This window comes from Heterodontus francisci, chromosome 20 (assembly GCF_036365525.1).
Source record: "Heterodontus francisci isolate sHetFra1 chromosome 20, sHetFra1.hap1, whole genome shotgun sequence".
In the NCBI taxonomy this organism is placed as follows: domain Eukaryota; kingdom Metazoa; phylum Chordata; class Chondrichthyes; order Heterodontiformes; family Heterodontidae; genus Heterodontus; species Heterodontus francisci.
In genome coordinates, this window is record NC_090390.1 from 19,790,994 (window position 1) to 19,804,932 (window position 13,939).

The following is a 13,939-nucleotide window of genomic DNA, read 5'->3' on the forward strand; positions in this document are numbered from 1 at the left end:
GCAGGCAGCGGATCCGAATCCAGCCCACCCCACCCCAGGAAAGTTCTCCAGTGGCGGGAATGTGTTGGAGAGTCACCACGACGCATTCCCTCTATCTTCCCAGCCCCTCCCTGCCTCCAAGCCCACCATCATGTGGCTGGGAAAATTCAGCTCCCGAAGATTGTACGTAGGTACAGCAGTAAGCCATTCAGTCCCATCAGACTGTTCTGTCATTCAATCATATTCTGCCTGATCTGCACCTCAATTTCATTACCCCACCTTTGATCGATTTTTCTTGACACCTTTACCCAATAAAAACCTATCAATCTCAATCTTAAAAACTGTAATTGACGTAGCCTCAACAACCTTTTGGGGAGAGAGATCCAGATTTCCACTACCCTTTGCGAGAAAAGGCACTTCCTGTTTTCACTTCTGCTTTTAACTTTAAGATTATGCTCCATTATTCTGAATTGCCCCCCAGCGGAAAGAGTTTCTCTGTATCCATCCTATTCAAATCTTTTAACATTTTAAACACCTTGATCAGATCACCCCTTAAACTTCTAAACTCAAGAATATACACAGCATGTTTATGCAACCTGTCTTCATAATTTAATCCTATCATAATTCTGATGAATTTGTGCTTTACCCACTCCATGGCCAATATATCCTTCTAGAGGTGTGGTGCCCAAAATTCAACACAGTAGCCTCGATGGGGTCTGCCCAAGGCTATCTACAACTGAGGCATAGCTTCCTCCCATTTGAATTCCGACCCCCTTGAGATAAAAGCTGAAATTTCACTAGCCTTTTTGATCTCTTTTTGTGCCTTTGCACTTGTTTTTAATGATTTGTTCACATGGATACCTAAATCCGTTTGTTCTCCACAGTTTCGAGTCTCTCACCATTTAGGAAGTATTCTGATTTGCCATTCTTGAATCCAAAGTGGATAACCTCACACTTCCCCACATTCCATTTATATGCCATAGTTTTTCACACTCACTTAGTCTATCAATGCCTTTTGCATCTTCCAACTCACATCTAATCAACTTACCGTGCCTCCTAACTTGGTGTCATCTGCAATCTTGGATATACAACTCTCTATTCCTTCATTCAGAGTGGACCCAGTACAGATCCTTAGGGAACATTATTGGTCACATCCTGCCAATAAGAGCACATTCCCTTTATCTTAACACTCTCTCTCCTACCTCCCAACCAATGACCAACCCATGTAACAAGGTTACCTCCAATTCTGTGTATTTTGATTTTTGCTACTAATATCCTGTGCAACTTTAGCAAATGTCTTCTGGAAATCCATACACATGACATCTATAGACACTCTCCATCCACCAGGTTAGTGACCTCCTCAAAAAATGCAACTAGATTAGTCAGACTTTCACAAATCCATGCTGCTTCTCTCTGTTCAGCTAGTATTTGTCCAAGTGCTCAGTCATGCTGTTGCTGATGATCAATTCCAGTAACTTCCCCACAACTGATGTTAAACTGACCAGGCTGTAGTTTTCTGGCTTCTCCTTTCTTAGTAATGATGTGATATAATGGTCACTATTTACAACACGTTTCCATACTGTTAGATTGTTAAGCATATAGGCAGGGAGCTTTGTCACATATTAAGACATACCACAGTAATGACAGCAGAAACTAATGGATTTGCATAGTTTGTTCCTGACTCAGTATCTCTGTTACTATGAGCTCCAGAAATATCAGAGAATTGCCATTCAGCCCATTGTATCTGTGCCGGCTCTCTGCAAGAGCAGCTCACCTAGTCCCACTCCCCCGCCTTTCTTCCGTAGTCCTCAAATTGTTTCTTTTCAGATAATTATCCAGTTTGCTTTTGAAAGCCTCGATCGAATCTGCCTCCACAACACTCTCAGGCAGTGCATTCCAGATCCTACCCACTTTGCTCAAAAAAGTTTTTCCTCAGGTCACTGTTGCTTCTTTTGCCAAACATCTTAAATCAGTATCCTCTAGTTCTGGATTCCTTGGCCAATGAGAACAGTTTCTCCCTATCTACTCTGTCCAGGCTGCTCATGATTTCTCTTCTCCAAGGAGAACAGACCCAGCTTCACTAATCTATCCACATAACTTAAGTCCCTCATCCCTGGAACTATTCTTGTGAATCTTTTCTGCACCCTCTCTAATGTTTTAACATCCTTCTGAAGGAGTGGTGCCCAGAACTGGACACAATACTCCTGTTGAGGCAGAACCAGTATTTTATACAGGTTTATCATAACTTCCTTGTTTTTTGCACTCTATGCCCCTAGTTATAAAGCCCAGGATCCCATATGTCTTGTTAACCACTTTCTCAACCTGCCCTGCAACCTTCAATGATTTGTGCACATATTCCCACAGGTCCCTCTGCTTCTGCACCCCCTTTAGAATTGTACCCTTTAATTTATATTGCCTCATTGCTCTTCCTACAAAAATGAATAACTTCACACTTTTCTGCATTAAATTTCAACTGTCACTTGTCTGCCCATTCCACTATTCTATGTCCTCTTGAAGTTTATCACTGTCCTCCTTACAGTTCACAATACTTCCAAGTTTTATGTCATCTGTAAATTTTGAAATTGTGCATTGAACACCAAAGTCTAGGTTATTAATGTAAAGCAGGGACCCCTGCTTTTCCTGATATATATAAATGAACTAAATATGAAGTGATTCTCTGGCAAGTATTCTTTAAAATAGATGAAAAAGCATGAGTTTCAATAACTGTGAGAGAGCTCCTGTTTCATCTTTACGCTGATTTTGCTTTGATCTCATGGTTATGAGTGAAGTCCTTGGTTGTCGTTCACTACCATGGCATAGCCCCAGTTACCTGTTCTCTGTTTTTGTTTTAAAGAGAGTAAACATAACTCACATTGTCAGCTATGGGTTAAAAAGCATTCACTGCGGTGCACTGAGAACTATTAGAAATGTATTACAAATCTATGTACAGTAGATTAGAGGTTCAATCACTCTACAGCAGATACCTATCTATAGGTACAGTAAAATATTTGAATCGGTAACACTCAAGCACCTAAATCCACTGAAATCACTGGATAACACTTGTTATTCTTATTTGTTCCAGGGGTGGCAGTGTAATCTGTCTTCAGAAAACAATTGTAGAAAAACCTATTATTCTTACTTACTCCAGAAGTGATGCTGTAACCTGAGCCAGCCTCTTACAACAAACTGAGCAAAATGTCAAAAAGATTTCTTCTGGCCAGCCGTGAGCATGACCATGGAAGATTCACGATAATAGCTTAAAAGTCGGAAGTACAGTGCACACTTCCCAACACAATTTTGTTGTCACACTTCCGAGGTCACACTTTACTGATTGGATCAAAAGGATAATAAAGCAAATTAGAATTGAAGAGGTCAGGAATTTAGGAATGAAAAGTGAGGAAAACTAGCAGGGAGGAGCTAAGATTTACTGGCTCAGTTGGTAGCACTTTCACCTCTAAATCATGAGGTTTTGGATTCAAGTCCCACCCCAGAGACTTGATATTCCAGTGGAGCACTGAGGGAGTGCTGCACTGCCAGAGGTGCTGTCTTTCAGATGAGATGTTAAACTGAAGCCCTAACTGCCTGGCTATTAAAAATTCCATGGCATTATTTCGAAGAATAACAGGGGAGTTCTCCCCAGTCTCCTGGCCAATGAAACGACATCGCAAAAACAGATTATCTGGTCATTATCACATTGATGTTTGTAGGAGCTTGACGTGTGCAAATTGGCTGCTGTGTTTCCTACATTACAACAATGACTACACTTCAAAAGTACTTAATTAGCTGTAAAGCACTTTGCGATGTCGTGAAAAGCACTATATAAATGCAAGATTTTTTACATGCAATGCCACAGGAAGCTTGTTACTGCTAAAAATTTATGTGTGATGTCAGACTGTGAGCAACTATTTTACTGCCTGTTGCAGATGCATCTGTCCATGACAGTATTGGTAGGAGTGACCACCACACAGTCCTTGTGGAGACGAGGGTCCATCTTCCCATTGAAGATACCCTCCATCGTGTTGTGTGGCACTACCACTCTGCTAAATGGGATAGATTTCGAACCGCACTGCAAAACTGGGCATCCATGAGGCGCTGTGGGCCATCAGCAGCAGCAGAATTGCATATCCCCCACTCTACCATTATCATCAAGCCAGGAGACCAACCCTGGTTCAATGAAGAGTGCAGGAAGGGCAGGCCAGGAGCAGCACCAGGCATACCTCAAAATGAGGTGTCAACCTGGTGAAGCTACAACCCAGGACTACTTGCGTGCCAAACAGCGTAAGCAGCATGTGATAGACATGTATCATGTAGATGTAAATTTACTTAAATATTTAAATGCAGGGCCTGTCGCCAAGCAATCCCACAACCAACGGATCAGATCTAAGCTCTGCAGTCCTGCCACATCCAGTCATGAATGATGGTGGACAATTAAACAACTAACTGGAGGAGGTGGCTCCACAAATATCCCCATCCTCAATGATGGGGGAGCCCAGCACATCAGTGCGAAAGATAAGGCTGAAGAATTTGCAACAATCTTCAACAAGAAGTGCCGAGTTGATGATCCATCTCAGCTTCCTGCTGAAGTCCCCAGCATCACAGATGCCAGACTTCAGCCAATTCGATTCACTCCACATGATATCAAGAAACGACTGAAGGCACTGGATACTGCAAAGGCTATGGGCCCTGACAATATCCCAGAAACAGTACTGAAGACCTGTGCTCCAGAACTTGCAGCACCCCTAGCCAAGCTGTTCCAGTACAGCTGCAACACTGGCATCTACCCGGCTATGTGAAAAATTGCCCAGGTATGTCCTGTACACAAAAAGCAGGACAAATCCAACCTGACCAATTACCATCCCATCAGTCTATTCTCAATCATCAGTAAAGTGATGGAAGGTGTCGCCAACAGTGCTATCAAGTGGCACTTGCTCAGCAATAACCCGCTCAGTGACGCTCAGTGTGGGTTCCGCCAGGGCGGCTCAGCTCCTGACCTCAATACAGCCTTGGTTCAAACATGGAGAAAAGAACTGAACTCATGAGGTGAGGTGCGATTGACTGCCCTTGACATCAAGGCAGCATTTGACCGAGTATGGCATCAAGGAGCTCTAGCAAAACTGGAATTAATGGGAATCAGGAGGAAAACTCTCCGCTAGTTGGAAACGTACCTAGCGCAAAGGAAGATGGCCTGTGTACAAATGCAGCAAGATCTGGACAATATCCAGGCTTGGGCTGATAGGTGGCAAGTAACATTCACGCCACACAAGTGCCAGGCAATGACCATCTCCAACAAGAGAGAAGCTAACCATCTCCCCTTGACATTCAATGGCATTACAATCGCCGAATCCCCCACTATCAACATCCTGGGGGTTACCATTGACCAGAAACCGAACTGGAGTAGCCATATAAATACCATGGCTACAACAGCAGGTCAGAGGCTAGGAATCCTGCGGTGAGTAACCCACCTCCTGTCTCCCCTAAGCCTGTCCACCATCTGCAAGGCACAAGTCAGGAGTGTGATGGAATACGCTCCATTTGACTGAATGGGTGCAGCTCCAACAACACTTAAGAAGCTCGACAGCATCCAGGACAAAGCAGCCTGCTTGATTGGCACCCTGTCCTCAAACATTCACTCCCTCCACCACCGACACACAGTGGCAGCAGTGTGTACCATCTACAAGATGCACTGCAGCAACACACCAAGGCTATGCAGGCAGCACCTTCCAAACCCGCAACCTCTACCACCTAGAAGGACAACGGCAGCAGATGCGTGGGAACACCACCACCTGCAAGTTCCCCTCCAAGCCATAAACCATCCTGACTTGGAACTAAATCGTCATTCCTTCACTGTCACTGGGTCAAAATCTGGGAACTCCCTTCCTAACAGCACTGTGGGTGTAGCTACCCCACATGGACTGCAGCGGTTCAAGAAGGCAGCTCACCACCACCATTCTCATGGGCAATTAGGGATGGGCAATAAATGCTGGCCTGGCCAGCGATGCCCACATCCCATGAAACAAATAAAACAAAACTAAATAAGTAACTGACCACATGAAATAGTTCTACAAACGTTGGCTGACATCAGGGAACCTCATCCACTAGCTCAACATATCGGAAAATCCTGGGCAAACTGCCCCAATGCACAAGGCCATTTTGGGAAACCATGGGCATGTTGCCCTGGCCCTTTGCATATTGAAAAGTCAGGACAAGCTGTTCCCCTCATCCCCCCTGTTGTGCATTTTTGGAAATCCTGGGCATGCTGCCCATCATTTCTTGATACATTGCAGCTGGCAGAGCAAGGCTCCCCACTGGCAGCACCTGCTGGAGGAGCAGCCCTCTGCTGTCTAACTACTTTGTACATTAACTATTCAAGGAGAAATATGCCCATGAACATTGACAGCTAAATAGGCTTGGCTGTTCAAGGCTGCGTTAAATATCATACAAGTGCATCTGGTGTTTTTACAGCTATGCAAAGCACAGACGTTTCCATTGCTCTGGGTTATTTTACACAAATGTAACATAGTCCACTCTTCTATTACCAATACATACTGAACATTGAGAATCTTATTGTGGCTAGAATCACCTGTGTGATTTTGATGTATATTACAGTAAAAAGGACTTGGCGGAGAATTGAATAGCATTCTCAGGGGTCAAGGTGCCTCCATGATGACACATCTGACCATGGAAATTCCGAACCAACTGTCCATGGTAGATTCAGTCTAATAAAAGAAAGTTGTGCATTTCTATAGCAGCTTTCATGACCTCAAGACATCCAAACCATTTTACAGCTAATTAAGTACTTTTGAATTGTAGTCACTATTGTAATGTTGGAAATGTGGCAACCAATTTGTGTACAGCAAGCAACAATGAGATAAGTGACTAGATTATCTGTTTTAGTGATGCAGGTTGAAGGATAAATATAGGCCCAGCACCTCGGAGAGAACAACTCTGCTCTTCAAAATAGTGTAGTGGGATCTTTTATGTCCACCGGAGAGGCCATGAAAGGCCTTGGTTTAACAACTCAACTGAAAAAAAGCACCTTCAACATGGCAGCACTCCCGCAGTACTGCACTGCACCACCAGTCTGGATTATTTGCACAAGACTCTTGAGTGAGATTTGACCCATGATACTTGAAGGAAATAGCCCTGCAGTGGCCTGGAGCACTGTTAATGCTTTCTCAGCCAACCTGCATCGCCCAACAGACCAGGCTGAATAGCCCTGTCACTGGGCACTGACATTCTTCTCATTCAGCTCTGTATAACGCTCCGAGCCAGTGCTCCAAAAGGTAGGATGGTCCCACATGGACCAGCAGTGGGAAGGTTACCAGTGCTCAGCATTGGCAATCTGTGTGGTTTTAGCTGGTTAAACTCTAGCAGTATCCCTGTGCACACTTGTGTGGTCCTAAGCCTTGGACCTGCCAAGCTATACGTAGGCTCTCTGGAAGGGGGATGAGTTCCTTTGGGAAGAGGGAATGCATTCCATATTTGGCACATAGAAACCTGACAGGATAGGTAACTGATTTGGATGCTGTTAAATAGAATGTTGGGCTTTCGCATGGGATAAAAGCCTGGTTAACTAATAAGAATTTCATACTACTCACTTTGTTACATATCCTTTTTTATATAGCTTATGTATAAAACAATGATCTTTCCCTTCTGCAAATTATAGACAGCGTGTAACTTAATGTAAACAATATTGCAGGATTTCAGGGAAAATTTTGGTTTTGTTCTGTTTTCTTCATCTTTGTTAGAACCTTGAATTGTGGCATTTAGTAACACCATGGTCAGACATACCACAGCCAATGACAGTAGACAGCACTCCCAGGTCCGGTATATCACAGCCAATGACAGTACAGAACGCGCCCAGGTAAAGTATACGACAGCCAATAACAGCAAAAGGCACTTTCAGGTCGGGTATACTACAGCCAATGGCAGCATAGTACACGCCCACATCTGGTATACCAAGCACTCCTACATTAGGAATACAACAGCCAATGGCAGCATTGTATATAAAATTTACTTCTAAATATAGTGATTGGGGCTATAAGGGGAATTTTTTTTACGCAGCGAATTGTTATGATTTGGAATGTGCTGCTTGAAAGGGTGGTGGAAGCAGATTTAATCGTAACTTTAAAATGGGAACTGGATAAATACTTGCAAAGGAGAAATTTGCAGGGCTATAGGGAGGGAGAAGGAGAGTGGCCTCCTTCTGTGCTGTGTGAGTCTGAGGGCCCATTTTATAGGATGATGCTGCCAGCTGTGGGCTTTGTCTGCCAGCAGCAATGAACAGAAGCTGAGCATTGCCAACAGCTCTCTGTCCCAGGACAGACATTACTCTTCAATATCTGTTAGCATCTTTTTCTCGATGCTATCACATTTCCTTCCTTTAATGAATTCCCTGCAAATTGAAGATAAATACAGTCAGCTTGTATTTTTTTTTAAGATTGCTTTGCAACTTTCAACGAACCATGACTGATGAACAAAACAAATACTTTGGTCTGAGACAAAAATCTGTTGCAATTATCCAGCGCTCAGGGGTAAGGGAGATAACTGATTTGAGTCTTGCTCATTTTAAATCTGTGTCTCTCCTTCTGTGCTCACAATCTAAATGGAATAGGTTGTTTCCATTTACATGAATTCTGCTCAGCATTTTAAATACCTGCTCTGTGCCTCCCTTCAATCTTTAGCTTTGCATATCTCTCCTGTAACTAAGAGTTCAGAGTCCCAGAACAGTCTTTGCTGCTGCAGTCTAATGCCCCATCAGGCAGGGTACACAAAATCATCAGGGCACCTGGCAAAGAGTGGAGACCATGGAGAGCTAAGGCAGCATCGATATAAAGAAAACCACTAACAGATTAAATAAAAAAATTAAGAGAAATTTATTTAAACGGAGAGGGGTGCGAATGTGGAACTCACGGCCATGTTGAGTCCTTGAAGCAGTGAACAGTGAAGTATTTCAGGGGAGTCTTGATGCATATATGAGGGAGAAAGAAATGGAGGGACTCAGTGGGCAGGGTGAGAAGAGGTAATGAGAATGGGAGGAGGCTCGCGTGGAGAATAAATACCAGCATAGACCTGTTGGGCTGAATGGCTTGTTTCTGTGCTGAAGATTCTATGTAGCAAATGCAATAGAGAATTCATTTACATTTAAACGTGGAAATACATACTTGCAGTTTTTCCTGTCAGTTGCATAATAACAATGAAGTAAGTGGAACAAATGGTACTAATCAGCGAGATGCCAGATAATGCAGTAACACCTATTGACCTGAGTGGCACTGTATCACTGCCCTTGCAGACTCTGTCCTCTGCAATCAAAGGACCAGCTATACAGTAGAGGTGAACAGAAAACTGATACTGTTCCAAATAAATATATTACTGTGTCTATCAGTGCAGGGCATAATTCAACTGCAACATCATTAGTGCAGCTCAGACACCGTGTATTTACTAAAGTAGTAGGAAATCATCCCTATTTCAATTAAATAATGGTCATCCATCATAACTTTTAGAAAAATAAAGCATAATTCTATCAACCCACATTAGAAGCAGTGCCTGTTGCATATAATTATATTGTGGGCATTACCAAACCCTAACACAAGTCCAACAAAATAAACTGTCTGGCAATGAGATTGACTGTAGGAAAGGGCTTATTTCTATACTGTAAGTTCTATGTAAATGATATTGGGTGTTTGCATTTTAAGTCACATTGATTATTATGCTCATTCTTTTTATTGTGTTAAAGGCATCCGAAAAGGAAATAAGCAGTAAAGCTCTAATCATGGTGTAAGCCCAGAGCCTCCATTTTCCAGTGTTGTCGCTCTGTAGAGATAACAGTTATGTTTGTCATAAACCTGACAGTGTCTTAGTTACCTACCCAACGAAACACTAGAGAGATTATTCTATAAAACTCATGTAGCACAATTGGCACTGGCAACAGTCGCTGTTAATTAATGGTCTCTCTTCTGAACAAGGCTTTGTGTGATAGATTTTCCTGTGCATTAGCCAGCTGGAATTTAAAATACCTTCCTTCCTTGTTTAATTATTTCTCCTTAGTTTATTGATCCTGTTCCACATACTGTGGAAAACCATTTACAGTCTTATATATGTCATTACTCTTTTGTAAAATAGACCTGCACAGATGATTAAACTTTCAGATTTCGAAAAGTACTACAGCAAGCTTTTATAGTTCCATATCACCACCCCTGCCTCCTGTCGCCACATCTGAGGAAATTTTGTGCATTTTAAATTCTCCTGAGCCACCCATCACTTCTTGACTGAGGTCCAGCTCAGTCATATATTGTTTCTTGAACCAACCCACAGCCTATGGGTGAGTGCAAGTGTGTCAGGTGAATTCCGCTCTGATGTCTCATCCCTCCCTCGTGGCTAACAGTTAGCTTCTGGTCAGCACATCCCTCAACGGTATAGTTTAGATCACCAAACAGCCACATTGGAAATTCCAACCATAATGATGTGTATGAGCAGTCTATTGTACAGCACATCTGAACCGTGCCAGACTTCTCTTCATGCCTGTATTCTTCAAGCATGATGAAAAATTAATTTAGCAAACCTTGTCAATCAAGAACCTCATTTATAAATATTGTAAGACATTATTTAGGCCATTGCTAGCATTATTTTACACAGGTGGAAGAGTCCTCCCTAATGTGACAAATTAATATTTTACAGACCTGTTACACCTCCATGCAGAGTTCTAAGCATGTTGTAATATTTTGCATTAGGGTGAGATGTACAAACCCATGTGTCTTTATATAACAAGGTCTGACTACTTAAAAAATTCAAATTGTTCCACCCAATCTATTAAATGTACAACTCATTATCATCAGCTCATCAAACAATTACATCATTACAGATCAAATAAAACATTCAAGTTGTGGGAAAAGCAGGAGGAAGATAATATTTGGTTCTCAGATAATATGCTCCAATTAAATTGCAGGCTATATGAGTTTGGATACTATACAGAACAATTATTTTCTTAAAATGTGTGTCCTCAAATCTACAATCTTTTGTTGCTTTTGATAGTAACAATCTTATATTACTGTGCCAAAATTATACAGAATATTCTGCTGGGAAATCCCCACCCCCTCTTTCCCAACTTTCTTTAATGGTTGAAATAATCGGTGGTAAATACAATATTACAAGAATTAAACAGCCCACATTTTGTTTTTGGATTTTAAAATGAGGGATGATATCTCTTCAAATGTTTCATCTTAGGCATACAGTGCCAGCAAGACACATGCTCAGGTAGTAGGGTGAGGGGTACATTACAAATCTCTAGATATTGACGTGGCTTTGGCCTCTGAAAATCAGCATCAATTTGATATGCCTGTTCCCCATTCCATCTGTCATAGTAACATAATGACTCGGGGTAGGCCATTCAGCCCTTTGAGCTTGCAACCCCATCAGTTATATCAAGGCTATTCTGCACCTCAACTCCCTTTTCCCACCTATCTTTCATATCCTTTGATCCCTTATCTAAACAAAAATCCATCAATCTCAGTCTTGACAGCTCCAATTGACCCCAGCATCCACAACCTTTTGGGAGCGAGAGTTCCAGATTTCCACTACCCTTTGTGTGAAAAAGTGCTGACTTCACTCCTCAACGGCCTAGCACTAAATTTTGGATTATGTCTCCTTGTTCTTGATTCCCCCACCAGATGAGACAATTTCTCCAAATTTATCCTGTTGAATTCCGTATTGCCTTCAAGTAAGGTTGAGGAATTTGCACTAACTCCACCCTGCTAACCCTTACACATGGCACCTAAACAGCTCTAAATGAAAGGAGACTTTCATTGTGTCTGTGTGCCAGCCTCCTCATCTGCACTGCATGCAGCTGAAGTTTCAATCCTCTGCCTAAAAAAAGATATTAAATGGTACACAAGTTAAAGTTCAGAAGGAGCTAATGATTAATTTTTTTTTTTAAATTGCATCATGCTTATTTGAATCTGAGTCACAGTTGGAAATCACACTAGCAAATCAGATGAATTAAATTGAACATGCAGAATGGCATGTACGATATGTAGAGTTTTAAAAACCTTTGCTTGATGCTGGAGAAGAAAGCAATGTGACTGCAAGATATTAGCAAGAATAGAAATTTTATATAAAAGGCATGTCTGCAATCAGAGCAGTGACTGATACTTTGCAAAAAAAAACATCAGTGAATACATTTATTAAAGTCAACAACTGCTATTTAAAGTTTATATCGGTTTTTAGCAAGGATGTGTGCACCTAAAATCAAACAATATATTGCATATGGAATACAACCAGAGGGAAACATTCCATCAGTTCTAACTAAAAGGGAACTTTTCCTTCACAGTCACCTACCATAGTTGACTTGTTTACCTCTAACTGCTATACTTTGCTTTAGAAGATGTTCATACCTCACATTCCCTGGAGCCAGATTTGTTAATGGTGCAAGAGGCAGTTCCATTCATCAGCATCTCCGTGGCCTCGGTGTGTGCAGGCTTATAATCAACGTAATATTCCTGGGTGCTGGGGACCATTTGTCTCAGAGACTGCCTCTTCTTTTTCCGGCGCCTTCGCCCCAGTGAGCGCTGCTGGAACTGCTTCATACTGGCCGGGTACCGCTTCCAGGACACATAGATGACAAGTAGAATCACCAGCACGGAGAGGAAGAGTGCCACGCTGCCTGCGATGATCTTGTGGAAGGAGACGGGCTCTATAACATCCGAGTCCGAGCTGGGATCCGGAGGGCTGGTGCTGGCTGGAAGCGGAGCCTGGGCTTTGCTTTCCGAGTTGGCTTTTGGAAGTCTTGTTTTAAATGTCGGTTTTGCCTGAAGTTTGGGAAGGCCCGGCATCCTCTGTGTAGTCATTCTCTGCTTTTTAATACAGATATTATAGTTATCGACTGCTTCCATCACCTGCTCTCCCTGCAGTTGCTTTGGTCCAGCACAAATCATTGTATTCTCCCTCCTGCCTTTAAACATCTTCAGCCAGTTCACAAGCGAGCATATGTTCCTGTTGCATTCCCACATATTGCCCGAGAGACTGATGGAGCTGAGGGATATCCAGGACTCCAGGATCTCCTGGCCGATAGTGGTCAGTTTGTTGGAGTCCAGGTGCAGTGTGTGCAGGTTGGGCACACACTGAAACACATTGGGTCCAATGGCTTGGATCTCATTGCCGGACAGGTCCAGCTTCTCCAGGGAGCTCCAGGTCCACGACATACCCTGGATGACCACACTGATCTTATTCCACTGCAGGTAGAGGATGCGCAGGGTGAGGAGGCGAGGGAAATGCGCCAAGTTGACCTTGGAGAACTGGTTGTGCTCCAGGTGCAGCTCGACCAGGCGGCTCAGCCCCGCGAACGCGTTGCGGGCCAGGCTGCGAATGCGGTTGTAGCCCAGGTCTAAAAACTCCACGTTGCGGCAGTCCTGGAATATCCTGACCGGGACGGTCCTCAAGCTGTTGGACCTCAGGTGCAAGCTCTGAAGTTTGCGAAGCCCCCGGAACTGCTCGGGTTGCAGGGTCTGCAGCTGGTTGTAGGAGAGGTCCAGGTTGCGCAGGTTGGTGACCGGGCGGAAAGTGTTGTTGAAAAGGACAGTGATTTTGTTGGAGCTGAGGATTAGCTCCTTGAGCCTGCGGATCCCAGTGAAGGCGTGCTCGTGGACCAGGCCGATGTAGTTGTGGTCCAGGTAGAGCCAAGTGAGCTGGTTGAGCCCCAGGAACTGGTTGTGTTTCAGTGTCTGCAGGCTGTTGTAGCGCAGTGATAGTCCCAGGGACCCTGGAGAGATGTTGGGAGGAATCTCCTGGAGGCTCAGTGACTCGCAGTACACTATTTTACCATGACACCTACAATTGTTAGGACATGCTCGTTCAGCAGTGGAGAGCATACTCAATAAGACGGTAGGTGCCATCACTAACACTGCAACTCGACCACTTAATAGTGCAATTACACTGAGACCTGAAATGAGGAAAAGTTATTCCAGTA

The 13,939-nt window shown here is 43.3% G+C and overlaps 2 protein-coding genes across 2 annotated transcripts in view; one reads left to right on the forward strand and one right to left on the reverse strand.

The window, feature by feature from the left end:
- The window catches only part of LOC137380511 (catenin alpha-3-like), a 2,550,805-nt gene that overhangs the window by 998,191 nt on the left and 1,538,675 nt on the right, over window positions 1-13,939 (forward strand). The window lies entirely within an intron of this gene.
- LOC137380512 (leucine-rich repeat transmembrane neuronal protein 3-like) overlaps window positions 1-13,939 on the reverse strand; it is a 477,263-nt gene that overhangs the window by 462,584 nt on the left and 740 nt on the right. The window contains exon 2 of the mRNA XM_068052423.1: window positions 12,369-13,912. Coding sequence (XP_067908524.1) covers window positions 12,369-13,912 — 1,544 coding nt within the window. The remainder of the gene's footprint in view (window positions 1-12,368; window positions 13,913-13,939) is intronic.